This window comes from Trichomycterus rosablanca, chromosome 19, assembly GCF_030014385.1.
Source record: "Trichomycterus rosablanca isolate fTriRos1 chromosome 19, fTriRos1.hap1, whole genome shotgun sequence".
Taxonomy (NCBI): Eukaryota; Metazoa; Chordata; class Actinopteri; order Siluriformes; family Trichomycteridae; genus Trichomycterus; species Trichomycterus rosablanca.
This window is the reverse complement of record NC_086006.1, coordinates 624038-642911: the sequence shown is the minus strand read 5'-3', so window position 1 is coordinate 642911 and position 18874 is coordinate 624038. Positions and strand designations below refer to the sequence as shown.

Sequence of the window (18874 nt, the reverse complement as noted above, 5' to 3'; positions counted from 1 at the left end):
AAGACTCAGCTAGGGCGTTGCTAAAAGGTTTTTGTAGTATTTTAGGTGGTTGCTACAGTATTAGGCTATTAATGTAGTACTTTAAGATGTGTAACTAAGTGGTTGCTAGGCTGTTGCTATAGTATTTTAAGATGCATTACTAAGTGGTTGCCAGGCTGTTGCTATAGTATTTTAAGATGCATTACTAAGTGGTTGCTATGCTGTTGCTATAGTATTTTAAGATGTGTTACTTAGTGGTTACTTAGGTTGCTATAGTATTTTCTAGACTGTAACGCCCTTTTTTGTTTGTTTGTCCTTATTTGGTCATCGTTTCCTGTCCTGCTTAACTCTGAGCCAGTGTTGATCGATACAGAAAGACGCTTGACGTTCGTTTTTCTGTTTGTAAAGTTTTTATTCTGGAATTGAGCCAGAACAGAACAAATCAGAACAGAACAGAACAGAACTCAGTGGAACACGAATATACACGATAAATAGCATTAAAAAAAGATACACACACACACACACACACACACACACTGTATTCATGTAATAACAACATTAAAACTGAATAAGACTTTATTTCCCTCCCTAACTAGACGTATCCTATTCCCTGATGGTATTTCACCTGTACTGCAGCGCCCCTAGAGAAGATTCAAAACTGAAGTGTAACCAGAATAGAAATGAATTTTAATAAACCAAAAAAAATCCAGGCAAATAAATACAAATAAAGAAAAAAGCTTCAGTAACACGACGACAGGATCAGGCTGAGCGTGACGTGATCAGAGTTTACTCTCCAGTGCGGGAGGTGTGTTGAGTTCCGGAGGGACGTCGTCTTCAGGTTTATCTGCAGAGAAAAAAAATCCATAACACCAGAACTCTGAACCGAACCCATCCTGATTACAAGAACTGTACGGCAGTGCAGGCTGAGCAAGACTCAGGTACGACTAGGGCGTTATAAAAGGTTTCTGTAGTATTTCAGGTGACTGCTAGGGCGTTGCTAGGCTGTTGCTATACTACTTTAAGATGTTTTACTAAGTCGTTGCTATGGCATTTTAAGATGTGTTCGTGTGTGTTCTCACTGTGTGTGTGTGTGTGTGTGTTCTCACTGTGTGTGTGTGTTCTCACTGTGTGTGTGTGTGTGTGTTCTCACTGTGTGTGTGTGTTCTCACTGTGTGTGTGTGTGTGTGTGTGTGTGTTCTCACTGGGTGTGTGTGTGTGTGTGTGTGTGTTCTCACTGGGTGTGTGTGTGTGTGTGTGTGTGTGTGTGTGTGTGTGTGTGTGTGTGTGTGTGTGTTCTCACTGGGTGTGTGTGGTTCCTCTATCTCCGTGTATTTCTGCAGCAGTTTGGGTCCTGCTAATCCGATAGCGAGAGCACCGATAGGAGCCGTGATCATTATGGCTAACACCGCCACCGTCAGCACGTCCATCCCATAACGCTCCAGCTGCTCGTCCCCTTGGCTACGGGCCATGTCCAGAGCCGTGGAGCCTATGGCTGCCTGCACACACACACACACACACACACACGCGCGCCATGTAATAGAACACACAACATGTATTTCAAGATGTTGACTTTAACATGTAATAGAACACACACACACACACACACACACACACACACACACACACACCTGTACAGTAGCTTTAGGTAACCAGGCGAGTGAGATGAAGATTTTCTCCTTCAGGTTAAAACCAGCGAACAGAACCACCAGGTACGTCACACACAGACGTACAACCACACCGACACACAGCGCCACCGTTCCTAAACCTGCAGAGTGAGAGTGTGTGTGTGAGAGAGAGTGTGTATGTGTGTGAGAGTGTGTGTGTAAGAGAGAGTGTGTATGTGTGTGAGAGAGAGTATGTGTGTGAGAGTGAGTGTGTGTGAGAGTGTGTGTGAGAGAGAGAGTGTGTGTGTGTGAGAGAGAGAGTGTGTGTGAGAGAGAGAGTGAGAAAGTAAGTGAGGGTGAGAGAGTGATGGGTTGAGAGTGTAGTACAGTATTATAGTACTAAGTGTAAAGCGTACTAAGTGTAGTATAGTACAGAGTAATACAGTACTATAGTACTGAGTGTAGTGTGTATTACAGTACTAAGCATAGTTTGGTAGTGTAGTACCTAGTGTAGTGTGTAGTACGTACGAAGTGTAGTATAATACTGTGTGTAGTACAGTAGTATAATCCCTTGTGTAGTATAGTACTAAGTGTAAAGCGTACTAAGTGTAGTATAGTACAGAGTGTAGTACAGTAATATAGTACTAGGTGTACTTTGTAGTATGTACAAAGTGTAGCATAGTACAGTAGTGTAGTACTGAGTGTAGTACAGTAGTTTAGTACTAAGTGTAGTACAGTAGTGTAGTACTGAATGTAGTGTGTAGTGTAGTACAGTACTGAGTGTAGTACAGTAGTAGAGTAGTGTAGTGTAGTACTGAGTGTAGTATAAGACTGAATGTAGTAGTGTAGTGTAGTACTGAGTGTAGTACTGAGTGTAGTATAAGACTGAATGTAGTAGTGTAGTGTAGTACTGAGTGTAGTACAGTAGTATAGTAGTGTAGTGTAGTACTGAGTGTATGGTACTGAATGTAGTGTGTAGTGTAGTACAGTACTGAGTGTAGTACAGTAGTATAGTAGTGTAGTGTAATACTGAGTGTAGTGTGTAGTACTGTGTAGTATAGTAGTGTAGTGTAGTACTGAGTGTAGTACTGAGTGTAGTACAGTAGTGTAGTACTGAATGTAGTGTAGTACAGTACTGAGTGTAGTACAGTAGTACTGAGTGTAGTATAGTACTGAATGTAGTATAGTACACACTGACCCACAGTGGTGGGGTTTAGAGTAGAAATGGTTATTTCAGCACCAATGAGTCCAAACAGAAGCGGCTGGAAAACGTCCCAAAACCTCCCGACAACCGCGGCAACCGGGGCCTGTTAACACACACACACACACACACACACACACACACACACACACACACACACACACATCATTATCCTGGTGCTGTGTAGATGACCTCTGGTAACCACCCGGTCTCGGCTGAATTCACCGTACCTGTCGCTCTCGCCACACCCTCACACTCACCTTGTTTTTGCCCCAGCTGATCCCGGCGATGAACGACAGGACGAGTGTGCTGAGCCCCCCGGCCCCGCCCAGCCTGGCCACGTGACTCACGAACACACAGAACACCGACAAACCCAGTAACATGCAGGAGCGCCGCAGCACCAGGTCTTCCTGCACACACACACACACACACACACACACACACACACAGTGTAATGACGACTCTGTGCCACTAGAGGGCAGAAAAGCTCTAAACATGGATGTCGGGGTTTGCAATACCTGGTCCACACTGGGGAAGAAATGAATGAGGGCACCCAGCCCCCCTCCTGCTGCGATCCCAACCACCACCTCCAGCAGGCCCTTCCCCAAACTGAGCCACGTAGAGCCTGAACACACACACACACACACACACACACTCGTCATTTGACTTACACAAACTACTCGTGCACAAGTGACCTCTGTGTGACCTTTTCATCTAGAACAGGAGCCGCTCTTCTGAGAAAGACTGTAAAGTGTGCCTGTGGGGATTTGTGCCCTGATGCTGTACTTCAGTAATTAGTCGGGACGTCTGAAGGTTGCCAGGTCTGTGTTTTGTGTGCACAAGTGTACTCGCAGCTTTAGTACGTTAGACGCACGGAGAGCTCAGACGTTTATGTCGGTGTTACCGGTGCCGAACGCCATGCCGAGGCAGGTGGTGAAGCCGGTGATGGCCAGGATGTCGTCAAAGCTTCCGGATGCCATGAGGAGCGACGGGATCCCCTTCTGAACCCCGAAACCGTCGGCCTGCAGCAGCAGCATGGAGGGAACGACCACGGCGGGGGAGACGGCGGCTAACACGAAGCTACGGACAAACACGCGTGTTAAAAGATGCATGACACAAACACATACACGGCATACGTACGTTCAAAAGTATGTGGACACCCCTCCTAATGATCGGGTTTAGGAGTGATTTAAATCAGATATATAAGATGCATTTCATGCTCCCAGCTTTTCGACAACAGGTTGGGGAAGGCTCTTTCCTGATCCAGTGCTGCACTAAGCTCTGGGATGAATTAGAATGTTGACTGTGAGCCAGGCCTTCCTGTCCAACATATTTGCTTGAAGTCACAAATGCTCACGTTTTCAGAATCAATGTCCAACCAGCTCTTGGTCAGGTGTCCACATACTTTTGGCCAGTGAGAGTGAGAGTGAGAGTGTGTGAGAGTGAGAGTGAGAGTGTGTGAGAGAGTGTGTGTGTGAGAGAGTGTGTGTGTCAGAGTGTGTGTGTGAGAGAGTGTGTGTGTCAGAGTGTGTGTGTGTGTGTGTGTGTGTTACCCGAGAATGAAGCCCCAGATCCACGGCAGTCCGATGAGGAAGTGCGACACCACGGCGATGGTACAGGCTTCAGTAGTGCAGGGCAACACCGCCACTCTCACACACACCGCCTTCAGCTTCTTCAGAGCCTACACACACACACACACATATACACACACACACACACACACACACACACACACACACACACACACACACACACACAGTCAGAGGTGCATTTGATTTTGGTTCACTTGTGACTGACAGGTGTTAATACTGAGTCGTTTAACTTCATTTGCACAAATGACTCAGGATTCTGAATCACTTTAACCATGCATTTAATTGGAAAGTGGATTTGACTCACACAAATGACTCAGTGTTCAGACTTCCTTTAAGCAAATGACTCTGTGTTAAGAGTTGAAACACAGAATCACTGTAAAAGAGTTGGATCCAAAGTTAGGAGTTGTCACAGCTCACAGTGTTGTGACTTGTTTTGCACAAATGACTCACAGTGACTCAAAGTGACTCAGAATCAGCTGAACTGTGCAGTCGTTGGGGAAGTCTGTGGATTCAACTCTCAAAAATGAATCGGTGTTCTGATTTCATTCATACAAATGAAAATAAGAGTGGAAACACCAAATCACTGTAAAAGAGTTGGATCCAAAGTTAGGAGTTGTTCATTTAAATCGACTCTGAAGTCAGTTATGTGAGACCAGGCTTTTGTTTGAGTCAAGTCAGACCACTGAGTCATTTGTGTGAGTCGAATCCACCGACTATACACACAACAGTGTGGTTAAACTGATTCTGAATCCTGAGTCATTTGCACAAAACAAGCCGCAACACTGTGAGCTGACTCTGAACACCGAGTCATCTGAGATGAATCTGTTCAGTGTTTAGCCGATTCCAGGATTGACTAAGCGTTCAGAGTCAGTTCATACAAATGATTCAGTGGTCTAGGTTCTGATTTGACTCTGTTCAATCAGTTTGCAGTTCTGGCTCAGACAACCCAGTGTTCTGATCTGATTCAAATAAATGAACCGAACACCGAACAAATTACTCACAAGTGACTCTGAATCAGAATCAGCTGAACTGTGCAGTCGTTGGGGAAGTCTGTGGTATTCAACTCACACAAATGAATCAGTGTTCTGACTTCATTCATACAAATGACTCTGTGTGAAGTGTTGAGACACTGAATCAGTCAGTGTCCAAATGATTCTGAGGGTTGGCTAAAGGTTCAGAGTCAACTCACATAAATGATTCAGTGGTCAGATGCTGAGTGGCATAGTGTGGTACCTACAGCTGCGTCCAGGCCGAGTCCAGCACGGGTCAGGATGATGGCCAGAGCGATGCTGCGCAGCGACGACGACCATTTCTGATCGATAAACACCGCCTCGGTTACGTACGGCACGTTACGCAGAATCAAACCCATCAGCAGCATGCCTTACACACACACACACACACACACACACACACACACACACTCTGTCATGTTATAACACTAGAGAACACAGAATCATGGTGGATCAGCTGTCTGTTGGGGTTCGAGGGCGGGTCGGTGTGTCGGTGCTCGTGTTACCCAGCAGTGGTGGAACCGGCGGCAGGTTGGGCAGGGTGATCGACCCCACCAGCTTCCCCCCGCACACGGCGCTCAGGAACAGGATGACCAGTCCGAAAATGTTGTGTCCGGGCTCGCATTCTTTACCCAGCACGGCCCAGCACACACCCAGCAGGAGCAGGGCTAAGAGCACTACACACACACACACACACACACACACACATACACACATACACACAGACACAGAGGGTATTTCATCAGGCACTAACACACGTTGTTTTGTATGTTGTGTGTTTTGTGTGAGTGTGTATGTATTTCGTCTGTGATTTGTGTGTGTTGTGTGTGCATGTTTGTGTGTGTGTATGTATTTTGTCTGTGTGTGTGAGTGTGTTTTTTGTGTGTGTGTGTGTGTGTGTGTGAGAGTGTGTGTGTATGTGAGTGTTTTTTATGTGTGAGAGTGTGTGTGTGTATTTTGTCTGTGTGTGTGTGAGTGTTTTTTATGTGTGAGAGTGTGTGTGTGTTTTGTATGTGTGTGAGTGTGTGTATGTATTTTGTCTGTGTGTGTGAGTGTGTTTTTTATGTGTGTGTGAGTGTGTGTGTGTATGTGAGTGTTTTTTATGTGTGAGAGTGTGTGTGTGTTTTGTATGTGTGAGAGTGTGTGTATGTATTTTGTCTGTGTGTGTGAGTGTGTTTTTTATGTGTGTGTGTGAGTGTGTGTGTATGTGAGTGTTTTTTATGTGTGAGAGTGTGTGTGTGTTTTGTATGTGTGTGAGTGTGTTTTTTATGTGTGTGTGTGTGTGAGAGTGTGTGTGTGTTTTGTATGTGTGTGAGTGTGTGTATGTATTTTGTCTGTGTGTGTGAGTGTGTTTTTTATGTGTGTGTGTGTGTGAGTGTGTGTGTGTATGTGAGTGTTTTTTATGTGTGAGAGTGTGTGTATGTATTTTGTCTGTGTGTGTGAGTGTGTTTTTTATGTGTGTGTGTGAGAGTGTGTGTGTATGTGAGTGTTTTTTATGTGTGAGAGTGTGTGTGTGTTTTGTATGTGTGTGAGTGTGTTTTTTATGTGTGTGTGTGTGTGAGAGTGTGAGTGTGTTTTTTATGTGTGAGTGTGTTTTTTATGTGTGTGTGTGTGTGTGAGAGAGTGTGTGTGTATTTTGTATGTGTGTATGTGAGTGTTTTTTATGTGTGAGAGTGTGTGTGTGTGTTGTATGTGTGTGTGTGTGTGTGAGAGTGTGTGTGTTTTGTATGTGTGTGAGTGTGTTTTTTATGTGTGTGTGTGTGTGAGAGAGTGTGTGTATTTTGTATGTGTGTGTGTGTCTTTGTGTGTGTGAGTGTGTGTATTTTGTCTGTATGGGGGGTTGCATGTGTTGTGTGTGTGCATGTTTATGTGTGTGTGTGTGTGTGTATTTTGTATGTGTGTGTGTGTGTGTGTGTGTGAGAGAGAGTGTGTGTGTGTATTTTGTATGTGTGTGTGCCTTTGTGTGTGTGAGTGTGTATTTTGTATGTCTGTGTGTGAGTATGTATTTTGTATGTGTGTGAGTGTGTGTTTTGTATGTGTGTGTGTGTGTGTGTGTATTTTGTCTGTATGGGGGGGGGGGGTTGCATGTGTTGTGTGTGTGCATGTTTCTGTGTGTGTGTGTGTGTGTGTGTGTGTGTGTGTGTGTGCTTATCTGATAACAGCTTATAACCATCCTAAGGCCAGTTAATTTAAACACACACACACACACCTTTGGTGATGACGGTAGCGAGGAGGCCCCGTGGTTTGGGGCAGGAGCGAAGTCTGGTGCAGCAACTCGAATCTGTGGAGAACATCTTCAGCCTCACACACACACACACACACTCACACTAAGGTTAAGAGGTTAAGGTTATCTGGGCTGTTGGTTCTCATGGTTCAGTTACTCATGGCTCCACCTCCCATCGGTGCACCTGAACATGACCCCCCCACCCCCCACCCTGGGTCTCAGGATCTAAGCTTCTTACAAGACTTTGAATTCTCTCTGTGGGGATTTGTGCCCGTTCATATGGCTCAGTCGGTGTTCCGGTTCATCCCAGAACTGTTGAGTGGGGCTGAGCTCAGGGCTCTGCGCAGGACTCTGGAGCTTCTCTTCAAGTCTTTATAGAGCTCATGCTGGAACAGGAAAGGTCCTTCCCTAAACTGTTTAGCAAAGTCTGAAGTAACACCTGTTAGTAACTGTTGTGGCTGATACACATAAATCCAGTAAATAGAAGGGGCATCCCAATACTTTTTGTCAAAAAACGGGCGTGTCTATAATTTCTGTAGCTGTTCTTGTTCTGTGACTAAACAGACAGAAAAATTATTTATATTTATTTTTAAAATCATTTTTATTTATTTATATTTATGTTAAAAATTATTTTTATTTATATTTATTTATATTTATTTTTTAAATCATTTTTATTTTAAAAATTATTTTTATTCATATTTAAAATTATTTTTATTTTTATTTATTTTTAAATCTTTTTTTTTTTTTATTCATGTATTTTTGAAAAGTGCCAAAATGTTTTGGGTCAAAAATATACATACAAGCTGAGGCATTCAAACCCAACAACACTGTACCTTCTGTGAAGCGCGGTGGTGATAGTACTATGCTTCATAGCCTGAGAAAAGCAGAATTATACCTACAGTTCTTAAATCCACACATCAGAACTGGAAAAAACGAATCCTGACGGCTGACTGAGATAAAAATACCCAGCCCTCCTCTTCTGCAGAGTAGAGAGGGTCAGAGATCCCAGCAGTGCTGTTCCTAAACCCCATTAGAACCTTCGAACATTAAGCCGAGGAGCACAGACGCGTATAATATTGTGCTGTCTGTATATTTTTGACCCAGCAGATCAGCAGATTTAGAAAACGTTGTATAATTAACGTCTAAATCTCACATTCATGCAAACTCCAGACGTTCAGTCACAGAACCAGAACGTTCTCAGGTCTGGCATGGAGGTTCCTCACAGGTGCCTGTCAGCTCGTAGGACCCAGAGTTTGTTCCTCAGACCCGTCTGTGCGGTCCGGATGAGGTGTTCCCGGGTCGGACTGTAATACTCACAGCTGATGGTCCGAATCCTTCAGTCCAAGTCCGAAATCCTGCAGCAGAAAGTTCCACACGCCGGAGGATCCAGTCTTCACCTCCGCACTGATCTTTGAATCTCTGACCTGTGATGGTGTGTGTGTGGGTGTGTGAAAGAGTGTGTGAAGGTGTGTGTTTGTGGGTGTGTGAAAGAGTGTGTGTGTATGTGTGTGTGTGTGTGTGTGTGTGTGTGTGACAAATATAAGTCTGTAAATCACTGATGACCTGTGTGTTACTTCCTCATTCATTTCAGCAAATGAACTTTTTCCACAACACACACACACTCTCTCACACACACACACACACACACACACACACACACACACTCACACACACTAATCACAGGTCAGCGCAGCGCCGGTACAACCCAACATTAGCGAACACGCGTGACACACACTCAGACGCAGTCCGACTGAATCCCGTCTCCAAAATTAATATCATTTTGTACCAGGGGATGAAGCTTCACGGACCAGACGTGGACCAGACGTGTGGAGAAGATTCGTAATTATACCCTGACTGCACCACTCTGACTCACACACACTCACATTTTCCACCTCACGTTCGGCTCATGAACATGTTTACTCATTTATTAAAAGCATTTAGTTTTTTTTTCTATATTCCCTCTGTTGTATCTACATTCCCAAAGTTCCTTGGTTCCTCATGGATGAGGGGGGTCAACGGTTTGGTGTGGTCCATCATCATCTACTGAACCTGGTTACCAACTGTACCAGAACACAGCCATCCAGGACCAGAGCGGTGCACCTCAAGGGAAACATGTAAAAGGGTTTTTAAGGTTCCTTGGTTCCTCATGCATCAAGTCAGGGGTTCAGACTGGTTACCAACTGTGCTGGAACACAGCCATCCAGGACCAGAGCTGTGCACTCCTGGACAAGGGGAACCTGTAAAATGGTTTCCAAGGTTCCCTGGTTCCACATGGACCAAGACCAGGGTGTGCAACGAAGGTTTGGTGTGACCCATCACCATCTACTGAACCTGGTAACCAACTGAAATCAGATGAATCAGCAGGCTTTGGACTAGGGGAACTGGACAAGGGTTCCCAGGGTTCCTTGGTTTCACGTAAATGAATGAACATACTAAATCCAGGTACTTTGTTGGGTTGTGATGTTCCTCACACAGGACAGACAATAACAGACCCACAACTGTGTGTTCCGTGTGTTTGGGGAATGCGGGTGCAGCGTTCCTGGCAGCGTTCCTGGCAGCGTTCCTGGCTCTGGTTTTCTGTAGAAGGATAAGAGAGAACAGGAAGGAGCGTCCTTTGAAGAATCCACAATATTTATTCTGAGCAGACTCAGGAGGACGAGGGAACTCGATCTAAAACAATCAGGGGAACCTGGTCTCAAACCAGCTGCTTCACACCATCATAATATTTAAATAATGAAGATGGATGAGATGAACGACTGTTTGTTCTGGGATCTCTGAAGCTCCAGGCGTCCACAATCTTCTGATAAAACCGTTATTTATGGGACACGTCCGGCATTAAATATTTACCACTGAACATTAAATAATCCGTCTCAGCGGCTCTGAGACTCAAGATGGTTCTGCTCTGTGATTGGACGATGCTGAAATTTCTGCTCTGTGATTGGCTGGTACTGATAGTTCTGGTCTCTGATTAAACAGTACTGATGGTTCTGTGCTCTGATTGGACGATACTTATAGTTCTGGTCTCTGATTGGCTGGTACTGATAGTTCTGCTTTCTAATCGGATGGTACAGATGGTTCAGATATCTGATTGTAGTGGTGGTTGTGCTGTCTGATTGGACAGTACTGCAATTTCTGCTCTCTGGTTTTACTTGCTGATTAAACAGTACTCATAGTGCCATTGGTTCTGCTCTCTGATTGGTTGGTACTTACAGTTCTGCTTTCTGTTTGGACGGTACTGATAGTTTTGCTTTTTGGTTGGATGGTATTAATAATTCTACTCTCTGATTGGACGATTCTCATAGTTCTGGTCTTGTTTGGACAATACTGATATTTCTGCTCTCTGATTGGACAGTACTGGTAGCTTTGCTCTCTGATTAGATGGTATTAATAGTTCTGCTTTCTGATTGGATAGTATTGATATTTCTGCTCTCTGATTAGACGGTACTGATATTTCTGCTCTCTGATCGGACGGTACAGATGGTGGTACGAGTACTGTGTGTGTGACAGTATTAAATAAACACTAGTAGGTGTGAGTGGTGCGCGGTGGAGTGTTTGTACCTGTTAGTCGTTGGGTCGCGGTGGTGTTTATACCAGCCTGTGAGAGGTTTGTGTTGGAGCCTGAAGTGTGATGGATGGCACCATAAATGCTGCCAGCCTGAACGTTTACAGCCCGTGTGTGTGTGAGTGAGTGTGTGTGTGTGTGTGTGTGTGAGTGTGTGTGTGTGTGTGTGTGTGTGTGTGAGTGAGTGAGTGTGTGTGTGTGTGAGTGTGTGTGTGTGTGTGTGTGTGTGTGTGTGAGTGTGTGTGAGTGTGTGTGTGAGTGTAAGTGAGTGAGTGAGTGAGTGAGTGTGTGTGTGTGTGTGTGTGTGTGTGTGTGTGTGAGTGAGTGTGTGTGTGTGTGTGTGTGTGAGTGTGTGTGTGTGTGTGTGTGGGAGCTTTCCATTTCTGGATAATGCTAACCCTGTGTGAAGAGCTTCGGTTTCCTGTAGCTCAGTTCAGTGATACGATCCAGACAAAACACAGCGAGAACCTTCAAGTGTTTTATCAACTCTTATTTCATCTTCTGTTCCACTAAATATAAAGTCGGAAATGTTCAACCGAGAAATGATCCAACCCAACTCAACTCAACCCCCGAACTCAACCCCCGAACTCAACCCCAGCTCAGCCCCAGCTCAGCCCCAGTAACCTGGACGTTTCTGATTCTGCGTCTGTATCAGCTGAACGATAAATGAACCCTGTAGGTATTTAATAGCAGCAGGAGACTTTGTTCTTCTCACAGCAGGAAGGTCCTGGGTTCGATTCCCAAGTGGAGCGGCTTTCTATGTGGAGTTTGGCATGTTCTCCCTGTGTCTGTGTAGGTTTCCTCTCACAGTACAAAGACGTATGAGTGAGGTGAACTGGAGATACAAACTTGAGCAGTTCCTGAGTGGAACGTAAGCTCATCTGTCCATGAGCTGAATCTGAGGTGTGATTGGGTCATGCATCAGGAGGGAGGATGGTTTGGTCCTACACAGATCTGATGGGGTGATATTTTTGGCAGGGGTGAAGATGTGCAGCACCCTCGGACCTCATTTCCTGTCGTGTTTGGCGGGTCCGTTCGGTGTCAGCGGGTCGGGAGTGAACGCAGGAGCGGAGTCGGTGTCCGGATTCAGAGAGGAACATAAACACAGTGAGAAGGAACAGAGGAGGGCACAGAGGGATAAATCACCCCCCCCCCCCCACACACACACACACACACACCCTTTCCCCAAAATATGGTTCTCTTTCACTGGGAACCTTTAGTAACCCTGAGGAACAACCAGGAACCGTTTAATAAAGGATTTATTTCTTATATTATACACACACACACACACACTACCCCAAACACATCTTTATACATCAATCATTCTGATAACTCTACATTATAGAACAGAATACTATAGAATAGAATTTCTTTGTTTATCATGTACACGTGTACAGAACAATACGATTCTCTCCCCGTGTATACCAGCTCATTTTAAAGTCGAGGAGAGAGAGGAATTAGGGACGAATCCCCAAAGATTTGGGGAGATCATGGAACCAAAACATGGAACTGGAACATGTGGAACCAAAACATGGAAGTAAAACCAAAACATGGAACTAGAACCAAAACATGGAACACACATGGAACTAGAAGCTAAACATGGAACTAGAACTAGAACACACATGGAACTAACACACATGGAACTAAAACATGGAACTAGAACACACATGGAACTAAAACCAAAACATGGAACTAACACACATGGAACTAGAACACTTATGGAACTGGAATACATATAAAACTGGAAGATATGGAACTGGACCACACTAGTAAACATGGAACTAAAACCAAAACATGGACTTGTCAAACTAGACACTTTGTTAAGTTCCAGCCTGAAACGTTCCTCTTCATTCTGGTTCTGCAGCTTCATGAACACGAGTAGAAGCACATGAAACAGTGGAAGAACCTCCAAGTGTTACTGAGAATCACGTCTGATGTGAAGAACAAGCTGAGATGTGAAGGAGCTGATTGGTTGATTAAAGGATAGATTGAACTCAGCTTCTGATTGGTTCTTGCTTGTGTTCAGTAGGTACGTTGGTTACAACGTTACCATGGTGACCCCCGTTCAGGGAGAGGCGCGTACCGAGACGTGATTGGCTCCCGAGGCTGCTGTGGCGGCTGGCGGCCGAGCTCTTACGGCGTGAGGATCCGGCGTGGACGTCGGCGCTGGACTCCAGTCGCGTCACCATGAACAGACTGCTCTGTCGGTTCGTCTGGAACCCCGAGGTCTTCAGCTCCAGCTCGTCCAGATGAGACACGGTGATGAACGGACACCAGCGGAACGCTTGCTTGAACCCGGCGCGGAACCTGAGGAACCCAGAGGAACGCACAGAGGAACCCAGAGAAACACAGAAGAACACAGAGGAACACAGAGGAACACAGAGGAACCCATAGGAACACAGAAGAACCAATAGGAACACAGAGGAACCCATAAGAACCCATAAGAACCCATAGGAACACAGAAGAACCCATAAGAACCCATAGGAACACAGAAGAACCAATAGGAACACAGAGGAACACAGAGAAACGGAATCAGAACATGGAACTGAAGAATGAGCCGAGTGTGAATGAGCGTGGTCCGGTTCCCCGGAGCTGTTACCTGCTGTTGAGGCAGCAGTAGATGATGGGATTGTAGACGGTGGAGCTCATGGCCAGCCAGAGCACGGCCAGATACACCTGCTGGATGTGTCTCCACCGGTTAACGTCGGCCCTCATCCCACTAACTATAAAGTACACGTGATATGGCAACCAACAGAGCGCAAAGGTGACCACCACCACCACCATCATCTTCACCACCTGTAAACACACAACACACAGGGGTCAACACCTGAACACCATCATCATCATCATCATCACCCACAACACCTAAACATCACCACCACCATCATCTTCACCACCTGTAAACACACAACACAGAGGGGTCAACACCTAAACATCACCCACAACACCTAAACCTCACCACTACCACCACCATCACCACTACCATCACTATAATCAAACCACACTAAAACATCAACATCATCTTCACTACCTGTAAACATACAACACAGAGGGGTCAAAACCTCAACACCTAAACATCATCATCATCACCCACAACACCTACACACCATCACCACTACCACCACTACAATCACACAACACCTAAACCTCACCACCACCACCATCATCTTCACCACCTGCAATCACACAACACAGAGGGGTCAAAACCTCAACACCTAAACATCACCATCATCATCACCCACACTACATCACCCACACACCATCACCACTACAATCACACAACACCTAAACCTCACCATCACCACCATCATCTTTACCACCTGCAAACACAACGCAGAGGGGTCAACACCTAAACCTCACCACCATCACCATCATCACCCACACACCATCACCCACACACCATCACCACTACCATCACTACAATCACACAACACCTAAACCTCACCACCACCACCATCATCTTCACCACCTGCAATCACACAACACAGAGGGGTCAAAACCTAAACCTCACCACCACCACCATCATCACCCACACACCATCACCACTACCATCACTACAATCACACAACACCTAAACCTCACCGCCATCATCATCTTCACCACCTGCAAAATACACAGCGCAGAGGGGTCAAAACCTCATCACCACCTAAACATTACTGGTACCATCACTACACTCACACAACACCAACATCATCAACTACACATCACTGGTACCACAAGTACAACAACACTACATCAACACCACACCTGTACCATCATCATCACCACTACAATCATTACACTCACACAACACCTAACGTTAGCGTGTGAGGGTAAATCACACACACCTTGCGTTTGGCCTGTAGCTGTTCCAGGTAATTATCGGAGGAGTTTCCCAGGACGCCGCCGCCCCACAGCGTGACCCCGACCACGCTGTACGTGATTCCCATCACCACCAGGGGGAGCACGTACACCAACACCGCTACAATAATGTGGTACCTTCATGAAACACACACACACACACACACCATCAGAAAGGACACAAACGGATGTGTAAAGAAATCTGATTGGATAAGAGAGTGTGTCATACATGAACGCATCATCCAAGAGGCGGGGCCAGGCCACGTAACACATGGTCCTCCTGGAATTGGATTTAATGGTGGAGTAGAAACACAGCGGGAACGCCAGCGCCACCGCCGCGCCCCAAACGCACACGATCATCACCATGGTTACTGTCGCCGAGAGGCGTGGCTTCAGCGGGTGGATGATCGCCATGTACCTGGAAATACAGCAGACATATAACCAGCTCACAGTCTTCAGCAGAAGTATGTGGACACCCCTCTAATTTTGTGCATTATTAACCAGGGCTTCTCATCCAGCATCAGAGCCTGGAACCAGACATGGACACAAATTCCCACAGACAGTCCGAAAGCCGTCTCAGTAGAGTGAAGCTCCTGTAGATGCACCAGACAAAGAGACTTTAAATAAACCTTCATGGACTTGGAACAGAATGCGTAGGCACCCACATACTGTACTTTCGGATACGCAGTCCACCCTGGTTCCTACGCCCCGCCCCACCCCGCCCCGCCCCGCCCCGCCCGTCAGCATGGCACTATATAACGTAAATAAAGGCGGTCTGTGATTGGCTGGTGCTTCAGAGGTTCTTCAGATCTGAAAGCTCTTGGTCCTTCACCATGAGAGCTCGTCTGAAGTACCGGGCGCCCACACGCTCTCTCTTTTTTTAGGGGGTGTTTATTTTACCCCCATCTATCACACACAGAAGCATCTCGGATGGCTGGATGTTTATCTGGTGGATTTCCAAAAGTCTTGGGTCGTCTGTTTTAGCTCATCAGTGTTCACACGCTGTGTCCGTTTATTTCTGAACACCTCAGAACGCTCCGTTTATACAGCGCGTTATTTTATATAAGCTTTATCATTCAGTACATTCAGTCTCATGCAGGAGTTTGGACGAACACTATATGACCAAAAGTATGTGGACGCCTGAGCGTGAGCTTGTCTGGGATTTTACTTTGTATTTAGACCATTTTTTTTGAAGGGGGGGGGGGATTTCTTCCATAATTCCACTCAGTAATGAGGAATTATGAGGCAGCACCATCACTGAAACCCCAGGACTTCCACAGACGTACACCATACAGCTAAAAGTATGTGGACGCCTGACTCTGAGCTTATCATGTACGTCCTGTTTCAAAAGCAAACGATATTAAAACAGACCGACCCTCTGTGTGATCTTCTCAGCTAGAACAACAGTCGCACTCATGTGAAGCTTCTCACCAGACACCAGTCTCTAACAGGTGTAATAAATCAGTATAAATCAGTACTGCAGCAGCAGTTTAGGGAAGGTCCCTTCACATCCTGTTCCAGCTCCGGCGTCCTGCACAGAGTCCTGAGCTCAGCACCACTCAACAGCTCTGGGATGAACCGGAACACCGACTGATTGATCGTACAAACAGGCAACATTGAATAGAATTTAAGCACTCGAGGGTTGAGAGTCTTGCACAACAGCGGCAACTTGGTGGTAGTGGGGCTTGAACCAGCAACCTTCTGAATACTAGGGTACCCTAACCGCTGAGCTACCACTGCCCCGCACAAATCCCCACACACAGAGAGGCATGAAAAGGTCACACAGAGGTCACGCTCAGGTGTCCCAATACTTCTGACAGTCACCTCACCTGTCCACGGCGATGGCGGTCATGGAGTAGATGCTGGCGAACACCGCGGCCACCGGGAAGAAGTTCTGGAACTTGCAGTAGAAGGCGCCGAAGTACCAGTCCCCGTGCGCCGCGTACACGAAGTTGACGGGCGTGTTGAGCGCCGCCATGGACACGTCCGCCAGCGCCAGGTTCAGCAGGAAGTAGTTGGTCACCGTCCTCATGCGCCGGTGCGCCAGGATGATCCAGATCACCACCAGGTTCCCCAGCACCGACACCACCGTCACCAGGCTGTACGCCACCGACCACAGGGCCACACGCCACACCGGCTGCCAGAACGGGTTGGTCCAGTTCGAGACGTTACGCAGCGGCGGGTCCGATCCGTTCAGCATCATCACGAACTAATAAACAGTCAATTATATAAATAATAATAACTATTCATCTGTTTACGTCTTTAACAGGACGGCTCGAGATGATCTGGTGGCTCCAGCACCAAACCGCTGGTACATGAGCACACGCACCATGAGTGCGCACCCAAGCTCCGGGGTTCTGTCCTACACACGCATCCTCATACACACCGACGCACCAGCACTATATAGGGTGTTAAAATAGTGTCCCCACCCCTGTGGGTGCGTGGGACTGTGCAGGGGGAGGGGGGTTAGGGTTCTGGACATGCCCACCTTCATCTGCACACACACACACACACACCGAATCCAGGCCAGCACTGACAATACTTCAATATTTTACCCCTCATTCATTTACCCCTCAATCATTTACCCCTCATTCTATTTTACCCTCATTCATTTACCCCTCATTCATTTACCCCAAATATTTTACCCCTAATTTATTGTACCCCTCATTCAATTCATCCTCATTCATTTTAACCCCTCCATTCATTTACCCCCAAATATTATACCCCCATTCTACTTTACCCCTCATTCATTTTACCCCCCATTCATTTACCCAAATTATTTATCCTTCATTCATTTCACCCCCATTCATTTTACCCCTCAAGCATTTCACCCCCCAAAATTTTACCCCTTAAATAATTTACCCCTCATTCATTTTACCCTCATTCATTTTACCCCCAAACATTTTACCCCTCAAACATTTTACCCCTCAAACATACACCCCTAATTCATTTCACTCCTCAAACATTTCACCCCCAAATATTTTACCCCTCATTCATTTCACCGTCTGTCTTTTGACCAATGAATCATATCCGCCGCGACCTTGACCAGGATGAAGCGGGGGTAAAACAGACCATAAGAGGATGAATGGATGAATTTATACACATGTATAATCATCAGGGTGTGGCTGAAACACGTGACCTCGCTTCATTAGTACATAGTTAGAGGTGTCCACTTACTTCTGGTCATATAGTGTACATTTACATTTTCATGTAAATGTATATGATATCTGTACATCCGGTACAGATATCTCATTAACATTGACACACGGGATGTTTGTAAAACTTTACATTTATAAATGAATAAGAATTAATCAATAAATGAAATTAAGATTATAAACAATATAATAATAAAATGGTGCTGGTTTATGTTTCGTCGTTGCACTGCTGCCCTCTTGTGGATTTATAAAGTACTGCACCATTAAAGCTGCAGTTCGCGGTTTGTGGACGTTTAGCTTTAAAGTAGTTAATAACAGGAATATCTGGTTGCAAACACTTCATGTTACACAATGTTGTACCACCAGGTCTGGGGCAGGTTAAATGTGATAGTTTGTCCATGTTACCAGTCAGGAAGTTTAAAAATGTGATGGTTCTCAAACACGTTCCACCTCGAGTCACGATGCTGATTCAGAGCTCTGATGAACTTTTCTCTCATTAGAGTGTTTAATAATGTCGTGTCCAGTTTTATTTGACACACTGTGTGGTATTTATGCACTCAGGGTCTGATTTTATGATCAGATTCTTTACACACAGACCTGCAAACACACCGTCACGCTACATCAACAATCACAACAACATGTCAACGTCAGGGTGGTGAAGTTCTGCCTAAATAAAACAATTTACAAGGTGAAGGAGGAAAGTTTGG

At 45.7% G+C, this 18874-nt stretch overlaps 3 protein-coding genes across 3 annotated transcripts in view; all 3 read right to left on the bottom strand.

Annotated features, from left to right (window-relative positions):
* The window catches only part of LOC134333832 (NLR family CARD domain-containing protein 3-like), a 560375-nt gene that overhangs the window by 367331 nt on the left and 174170 nt on the right, over nt 1-18874 (bottom strand). The window lies entirely within an intron of this gene.
* Nucleotides 422-7680, bottom strand: LOC134333408 (sodium/hydrogen exchanger 9B2). Its single transcript, XM_063015384.1, has 11 exons — nt 7596-7680; nt 5893-6063; nt 5614-5756; nt 4338-4465; nt 3689-3864; nt 3303-3409; nt 3045-3194; nt 2782-2890; nt 1608-1744; nt 1285-1475; nt 422-831 (listed from the first exon to the last, which is right to left on the bottom strand). The coding sequence occupies exons 1-11, from the start codon at nt 7678-7680 to the stop codon at nt 759-761; spliced, it is 1470 nt and encodes a 489-aa protein (XP_062871454.1). The 3' UTR covers nt 422-758.
* LOC134333826 (neuromedin-K receptor) lies at nt 12914-17215 on the bottom strand. The gene is made up of 5 exons (XM_063015992.1): nt 16842-17215; nt 15242-15430; nt 15000-15150; nt 13772-13968; nt 12914-13479 (listed from the first exon to the last, which is right to left on the bottom strand). Exons 1-5 carry the CDS (start codon nt 17213-17215, stop codon nt 13167-13169), a joined length of 1224 nt encoding a protein of 407 aa, XP_062872062.1. The 3' UTR covers nt 12914-13166.